Below are 9164 nucleotides of genomic sequence, written 5' to 3'. Positions count from 1 at the left end.
AATTACTTTTTTTTTTTAATTAATATTTTTTCTATTTAAACTTTCTAACTTGAGTAGTTTGCTAACGTCGATGCAACGCTGTGCCAACGTCGAGCCGACGCCTTGAAGCAGAAGTAAATTCGGCGCAAATGCTTCAATGCGGTACTTTTTTTTTTTACTATTTACACAAAACCTTCGTATTTCACATATAAATCCATACATTTTCTGAATACTTACATGACTACTAATATTTTCTGTTCAAACACAAATGGCTGCAACTGAAGGTGAAGGTCAGAGTTTTCCTCACGCGATCGCAAGGTGAGGCGAGATCGGCCCGAACAAACCATTTGCCAACGTCAGACCGGCAACGGCGATAGTGTCAACCATGGCGAAGATGGCCCAACGTAGTTGTGCTATCTGGGGTGGGTTGTTTGTTAATGAAACCGTTCCTATAACACACACACACACACGCACACGCGTGCATACACACACACACACACACACACACCGATATGTAAATATTTTCGAAACATTATCTCAAATTGACTTATAAAGACGATATAGTGCCTTTAATTTTATTTAGTTCACATTGTCAAAGGGAGGTAACTCTAATTAAAGATACATCCCAACAACTGCGGTTTTTGATGACATCTTTACACATAATGATGTAGATTCTGTATACATTTTTGTTGAATTTTGACAACCGTTAACTTACAACCTGTCAGAAAAACTGTTGGAAATGACCGACGTGTTCAATGGGTTTGAACTTTTGTTGTTTCGACGTTTTCAGTCGTGTCCTGCTCTTTGGTTGGACTGGCGAGGAAAATTGTTATCCAAAGCAGTTGACAAGCCCGCTGGGCAAGGGACATATCATGTCTTGGAAGACTTGGAAGATATTGGGGTGAGAAATTTTATCTACATGATTGTACAGTTATTGAACGTAACATTTCCTTACATGGCCTGATCCTAGACCGACCGCGCATCAGGCAATCCTCATCGGTGAGTCCATTGATAATTGAAGCCTGAAGCCATGAAGGGCTATCCTATTTCTGCTTCCAGCCAGTGCTCCACAACTGTAGTAACAAAGGCCGTGGTATGTACTATCCTATCTGTGGGATAGTGCATATAAAAGAGCCCTTGCAGCTAATTAATAAAATAGTAGCCTGTGGAGTGTCAGCGGGTTTCCTTTCTAATTATATCTGTGATCCTTAACCATATCCATAATGCCATATGTGCAACACCATTAATCCAGAGGGATGTCTTAAGTGTGGTTTTTAAGAAAAGTATTGCCTATTGTCCGAACCGAATTGTTAACAACTACAAAAAATGACTCTCCTACCTTTAATTGCCGTTAGATTTCCTCCAAAGTTTGTCCAGACAGAAATCTTGAAAAAACCACTACAATGACACAGTTTCCACATACCAGATGATAACTATGTCACCTATATCGACTTCGCTGAGAGCGCATAGGGCAAAAAGCATGTAATTTTGTGCCAGCTGCCATTTTGACTTTTTATGGAATATTCTTCAAGAGGGGTGAAAGGATAGGACTTAATCTAACAACGTCATAACATGTTATGATATAAAAGCAGACGTGATGACGTCATATTATTAATTATTATTATTAAAAAATGTTTAATGATACCACAAGAGATCATTGATTTCATATTAATTGTGTCACATACTTTGGAGGCTTTCACCCCTCTTGAAGAGTATTCCATAAACAAGCAACATGGCAGACGGCAGAAAACTGCATGTATTTTTCCCTATGCAATCTCAGCAAAGGTGATATCAGCGACATCGTTGCAGTCTCGTGTGTGGAATCTGTATATTTGTAGTGGTTTTTTAACGATTTGTGTCTGGACAAACTTTGGAGGAAATCTAACGGCAATTAAAGGTAGGAGAGTAATTTTTCGTAGTTGTTAACAATTTGGTTCGGACAATAAATGTTCCCAGTGGCATACCGGGATGCAGTCGATTCGTCCACTGGACAATTTGTCCACGGACGATTCGTCCACTGAAAATTCGTCCACTGAGGAACTCGAGACAATTCGTCCACTACACAAAATCAGTTACGGACGATTCGTCCACTGGGTTTTTATTTTCCCAGTACATTTCGTCCATGGCCTAAATAATGTGTATTACATGTGCGTGGGGGCTAAATAAATTATTAGATATATTTTACCCCGTATTTTTTAGTTTTTGTAACAATGCTCTGCAGACATAATTCTTTGGTGTTTCTATTTATTCGGTTATTATTTGTTTCTATAATGTACACCTTTCACGCTACATGTCGTAGGATGTTTTTCGTACAATATGCCCAGTAAAGATAATCTTTAGCCCTTCCCTTTCAACTTGTATGGTTTCTGTTTGCTTTACCAATTAAGTGTACAGGTGTACTCTATTGTGATATCGTGAAGTAATTAGCAATGCAGGCTCATTACTGCTTAAGCTTGTTTCACCAAGTTGGATCCAGTAGCGCCTAAAACAACACGCCTTATTTCAAAGCTGTTTAATGACACCCCAGCACGAAAAATACATCGGCTATTGGGTGTCAAACTATGGTAATGCAAACAAATAAGGTGATGATCAACATCAATATAAAAATTCAAGATTTAAATAAAAACAGTGTAAAGAATTGTGCAAAAATACAAATATCACAGATAGATACTGACTTTTACTCAAAATTTCAATTTGTGCTGTATTCTCAAAGAGAATGTTACACCCCTGCACCACGGTGAGGTTACAGCACGCTCAGGGGTGTATGGACGGATGCAACGGCTGAAGCATAGGACCCGGCAGGGAGAATTCTTTGCCATTTAGAGACGCTACACCAATGACGAAATTAGTGCCAAAGAATTGATTCGTGCTGTTGCGAGATTATCCATTCATTAGTCAGCTGACTGTTGGACGTTTCTCTTCCAGTGATATTTGAATGGATAATCTCCTACAGTGATTTGTGCAGTTAACAACGACAAAATACCATTCATCGATTCTACATTGATTTAATTGACCAAAAACATTCGCTTGTGCATTTCTACTACTGTCAAATATGTCAAATATGTTAACTTTTGAATGACATTTGTTGTTTTGTTGAATTGTATTTTTAATGTACATTTAATTAAATTGGAATTGAAGACAGCAAGTTTTTATTTTATTTTGAGGTTATTAGGCATATGGGGATAACATGACGAGGGAGGGTACAGTGGATAGAATTTATGCCATTGAAGGAGAACATGACGGGGTGTGTGTGTGTGTGGGGGGGGGGGTAATAAAGTCTTCTGACGCGAAGGCTTGCATTACCTATTTACCACATCGTGTACGAGCGAGTGGACGAATCATCCGCATGATAATGAATACAAACAGTTAATAAAAACTGGATAGTAATGTTGAATTCTAACTCTATTTTACTTTTTTGGTTATAGTATACCACAAAATAATGTTAAGAAATGATTACAATGTCAAAGAAATAACTATTACCGGTAATATGTTTGAAAAAAATGCAGTCATCGAGTGGACGAATTGTCCGAGGTGAGTGGACGAATTGTCCGAGGTGAGTGGACGATTGTCCGGTGGACGAATTGTCCGGTGGACGAACCGTCTGGAAAGCGGCATACCTATGGTATGGCAGGTATGGCATATGCCCTGGGTACCACTTAAAGGGGGGCACCACTGAACAGTTTCTATTAAAGTCTGTCAGATGTTTGGACGGGCACAATTTCAGTGCTTGGCATAGGTGCTTTTTTCTGTAGATACGCCACTCAATGTGCCCTGTGCACTATGACACCATATAACCGTAATTAAAATGTGTTGAGTACATTGTTAAATAAAATGCCTATTCCTTCTATTGTATTGTTGGTAATAAAATTTTACAACTGGCCTCATACATTTATAAACAATACTTTCAGATCATTTACAAGAATTCTGTATTTAGTTTTTTTTAAATTGTAGGTTAATATCACTGTTAAAACTACAAAGAAAACCTGCCCCAACCCAGGTCACGTTTCAATTATACTGCTGACTCACTAATCAACAGGACACTTTTGGTGTCAAGTTCATTTCCAAGAAACTCTGTTCACGGCCACTTTAGTAATTATACCCTAACATTGGCTTTCATTAAGTCATTACTTTGATGTTCGAAACTAACATGCTTCAAAATTTTAACTTGATAATGATTTAAGCTATTTTTGTTAATTGTGAATTTTATTTTTTGTATAAACTGTTGAGTAGCCTGTTTCATTTTTGTTATCGATAATAATCTTTCTGGCCACTAAACTACTTCAAAGTCTAAACAAATCTTTAGGCTCTTACATTTAACAATTGAAAGCTATAAGGGACCCATGATGCCTTATTGCCCTGGGGAAACTAAAACTTTCTGCAACAAATAACACATTTAACCCCTAAATAGTAATGTCCATTATTAGCTATATAGATATATTAAATAGGGCCTCCACGAGTCCAAAATATTGGACTCGAGTACTCGAGGGTCAAACTCGACCCGGACCCGAGTACCCGACACTTACACTAGATAATGATGAGATTAAAGAATAAAGTTAAATAGAATTATGCATTTTAATTGCAGGGCTGAACATGGATGCCAAATCATGTCATTGTATTGCATTTAGAAACCGGTTTATGGATGGACGGCCAGTTTAAAAAAAGAAACTAGCACATGATCTTATAATTATTGTGTCACTTATATCATTGATTATCTAATCCTGAAATTATTGTCCTACATTGTCCAGTGTATTATAGTTGATTCCACCTTGTACGGGTACTCGAGTCCTGTGAACGGACTCGAGTCTTGCTAGACTCGGCCCGTGCCCGAGTACTCGAGTACTCGTGGAGACCCTAATATTAAACTAGATTATATTACTTCACTGCTGGGGTTACTTATGTAATGTTAAAATGCATAAAATTGTTTTATTGTACATTGCAAACTGTTAAGTTATACAATCAAGAAAATTAACTACATTCATGTTTATCCTAATATACCAGTAATAAACAATGACAGGGTTCATTAAGTACTGTAAATAATTTTGTTATACTATTAGTCCAATCTAAAATCACAAAATAGACCAATCACTTGGTACCAAAAAAAAAAAAAAAAAAATTTTGTCTTGCATTAAGACCCCATTTGACATGCTTGATCTGAGAGTATGTGCCCTAGATAGTTGTGCTTGAACCTTCAGTGGATGTAAGCATAAGTCAAATGGTTGATCGATTGTTTGATGCTTGACGATAGTGGGTTGCCATTTAAACTACTAGTATATTTGCATTTCCACCTTTGGATTTTTACACAATAGCAAAATCACATTTCATCCAGTTCATAAAAATTTAAATATAGTAGTTTGTATGTATGTTATTAGTCCCCTAAAAGTCTAACTAGAGGGGACTATAGGTTTCATATCCGTCCTTCTGTCTGTCTGTTCATCTGTCCATCAGTCTGTTCCATTGATAGTTTTCCGGATGTTTTGTTCACAGTGCCTGAGATATTGAGCTGAAAATTGGTGATTTACTAATTTTTCACAGAGTTATGTTCCTATAACTTAGGAGATATGAACATTTGTTGTCCAGATTTTTTTTTTGCAATGCCTGAAGATTATGAAATAAAATTGTGTATATGGCTTTATCATGTATATATTAAGTTTAACTCTCATGGCGATTTACCTATTTTTCACAGAGTTCTGACCTTTGAATTTAGGAGATACAAAATTTGTTGGGGCCCAGTAGAGGACATTTATTGCTTTAGCAGTACTCTCAGAATGCTTGTTGTACACGGAAACACCAATTTAACCATACAGACAATGACACAGTGAAGTTAGGCTGATCAAAGCTAATAGCCTTGTATTACCACTTTTGTTTATAATGCAGTATACACAGAAGTAGGTAACATAATTTTTATTGTGATGTCACTTTGGGCAAGTTGAAGTGATCAGGAGACAACCAGCGAGAACACCACAACTGGTACATCAAAAGCCGTGGTATGTGCTCTCCTGTCTATGGGATGATGCATATAAAAGATCCCTTGCTGCTAATCGAAAAGAATAGCCCATGAAGTGGCGACAGCGGGTTTACTCTCTCAATATCTGTGTGATCCTTAACCATATGTCCGACGCCATATAACCGTAAATAAAATGTGTTCAGTGCGTCATTAAATAAACCACTTCCTTCAGAGGCAACCAGAAAGACACAAGCTGGCTTCTCCCAGTAAGCAGGAATAATCATTTTTTTGGGGATTTTTTTCTTCTTTTTTAAAAAAAATTAATTCTAAAATTACACATTTTTCATTAAATTTGTTTAACTGTTGGTGTGTGTTTTGCCACACTGGTCCCAAGTGTACATGTTTCCAACACATAAGACTCATATTTCATGAAACTGTCCCTTTACAGTAATTTATTCCATACTTAACCATAATCATCAAATTAATGTAGCTTATACAAGAGTGTTGTTAAAACAAACAAAAACAAACATTGACACCTAATAGCTGATCATTGTTTTTGTACTGGAGTATAGTTAAACATTCATTCATTCATTCATTCATTCATTGAAAACAAACATTGACTTAACTATTTTTTAAACATAAAGAAACATTTAACAACAAGTAATTTAGCAACAGATTAGACCCATGCCACTAGGAAGAGCATAATCAACATGAGTTCTATATGTCTGTAAAATTCATGTAAAACTGTTTCTAAAATATATAAATAAAAACACTTTGTATGGTATCTACCTGTTTAAAATGGGCATGGTTGTTACTGCATTTATCAAGAATAGATGAAAATTTCTATGGTGTGACCAATTACTAAATTAAATGAATAAAAAATCTAAAGAACAAAAATATAAACCATGTATTTCAGCTTTATTTAGTATCTTATTCTTTCATAACTTACAAGTATAAGAAGGAAAGGAAATGTTTTATTTAACGATACACTCAACACATTTTATTTACGGTTATATGGCATCGATACAAGTATAAGAAGTACAGGTACTAAATGACTAAATCTTTGATATATCCAAACAAAATGTATAATTTATTTTACACAAATGTTCTGTTTTAAGCAATAAGTCTTTTTAAAACTACATTAGTTTAATTTACTTAATTTAACCTATACCTATAGTGTATTTTTAACTTACACAGCACGTTTTCTGAATAAGAACAAATTCCACATCTGACAAATATTTTATCACAATTACACAGACACACAAAGACAGAGCTGTTGAAAGTATCGTAAGATAAGAATGTTTCTATCGTTTGTTGTGATCTTAGAACATGTATTGCATTCATAACATACATGCAAACGAGCCATACAATGGGTTGGCATGTACCATACATCAGTGGCACATCTGCATTGTATCAATTTAGTAGATTTACTTGGCTTTGCTGTGTGATGCTGTACCACGTTTACATATATGATGACATGAGGGGTTACCATGGTGTGCCCTCCCAGCCTGATTGTGCAAGTCCACTGACCACCCATAGTAACAGCCCATCTCCTTCTTTAGCAGACCAATCGTGATGTCGTAAGTAACACAGAGTCATGGCCCGGTGCTCACTGTGGCAGGACTCTTTGACCATATTTGTGAACAGACCATGCCAAGCTTGGCAATTCTCTGGAACCGGTGGCCCTGTTTTTCCTGGAAGATCTGATCATTTGAAGACTAGTCTATATAACACGGACCGAAGCAGTGATCAGCCATTCTTGTGCTAACACTGAGAGAAGTCACAGGTGCCCATACCACAGTTTGTAGCCTTTTATCTTGTTGGGAATAACTTACAGAAGATCATCATGTGTGACGACGACGTTACCGCTCTGGTTGTTGATAATGGTTCAGGGATGTGCAAGGCTGGTTTTGCTGGAGACGATGCCCCACGGGCCTGTTTCCCATCCATTGTAGGAAGACCAAGACATCAGGTGAGCCATTTGTTTCTAACTTTAACTGATCAGTGAAAGAAATAACCATACTTTTTCACTAGTCCACTGGATAAATACATCTAGAAATCTACTTGTCCACCAATATTTTCACTTGTCCAAATAAGTTGTTAATTTGATTCAAGTACAAGGACAATGTTTTTGATTGCTCCCGGACCAGTTCACTGGCTATCCAGAGAATGGGCCTGGGATGGACATGCTTGAAACCCTAGTGGGATATAAACATGTAAATAAATATTGGAATGGAATGCTCAAAATGAAACAGCAATATACATTTTCACTTGTCCGGACATTTTTTACATGTATTTTTGTTTATAAAAATATTTGACAGGCCTAGTTTTACCTAGCCCATTTTTTTTTTGTGCATTAAATTTGGAACACCATTTATTTGGTCTTGATGGGTTATGCAAAAACGAAATGGTTTACCTGAATTTGTTTTGCATAACATATATAAATGATTTAATACAGATTTTCAGTTCTCAAAGACCCGAATAACAGAACATGAGGGCTCCATGTTCTCAACTCCCAACTGCTTGACATTTGTAATCTAAATCAATTGCATTTAAAAGAACACAGTTTATACAGAACATTTCAGATATCCATTAGTTAACAAATTGTTTTATAAACTTGCCCAAATAAGTTGTGCATACTAAAGTTTCACTGATTTGTGGAATTCTAGTAATTATTGTCAGTGTTTTTAAAAGGTATTATCATATATTTATTCTTTGTACTTTAAGGTTTGCTAAAATCACTATGTACCAAATTTTAAACTGCCATCTTTGCATATTTACCTTATTTTGCTATCTTGTAAATTATTCTCTTTTTTAGTTTACTTTTGTTTCTTTTTGTATTTATCTATGATACTCTTTTATCCTGTAAACTGCTAATTACTGGCAAACTGACTGTGAAACAATACACTGAAAATGATCTGTAGCTTTACCAGTAGGTGTTAGATGAATTATCAGTAACTTGCTTAGGCCCAGACCACACTGATCTAATTATGATGGTTACAACATTCCTTCATGCTTTACACTAACAGAACCTCATCTTGAGGGGAAACTGGAGAAATGACTAATGAATGATCAAAGCTTTCTGTACTGGTATGTGTGCCTCCTGCTGGCTGACACTGGTTAGCTACAGCCAGTGTGGCTCTTACCGATAACATATTGATGATGTCTAGATAACTGAATTTGTAGCAGCTTTTCCAAATTATGCCATTATATTAACTTATATAATCTACATAACTACTGT

The 9164-nt window shown here is 36.2% G+C and overlaps 1 protein-coding gene across 2 annotated transcripts in view; it reads left to right on the top strand.

The window, feature by feature from the left end:
* The first annotated feature begins 611 nt into the window (after nucleotides 1-611).
* The window catches only part of LOC121371222 (actin, clone 302-like), a 28966-nt gene continuing 20413 nt past the window's right edge, over nucleotides 612-9164 (top strand). For both annotated transcript variants that reach the window (XM_041496951.1, XM_041496952.1), the window contains exon 1: nucleotides 612-880. In XM_041496951.1, the coding sequence (XP_041352885.1) occupies nucleotides 719-880 (162 nt within the window). In that variant the 5' untranslated portion in view covers nucleotides 612-718. The remainder of the gene's footprint in view (nucleotides 881-9164) is intronic.

The sequence above is a fragment of the Gigantopelta aegis genome, chromosome 4 (assembly GCF_016097555.1).
Source record: "Gigantopelta aegis isolate Gae_Host chromosome 4, Gae_host_genome, whole genome shotgun sequence".
Lineage (NCBI taxonomy): Eukaryota > Metazoa > Mollusca > Gastropoda > Neomphalida > Peltospiridae > Gigantopelta > Gigantopelta aegis.
This window is presented reverse-complemented; position numbering and strand designations above follow the sequence as displayed.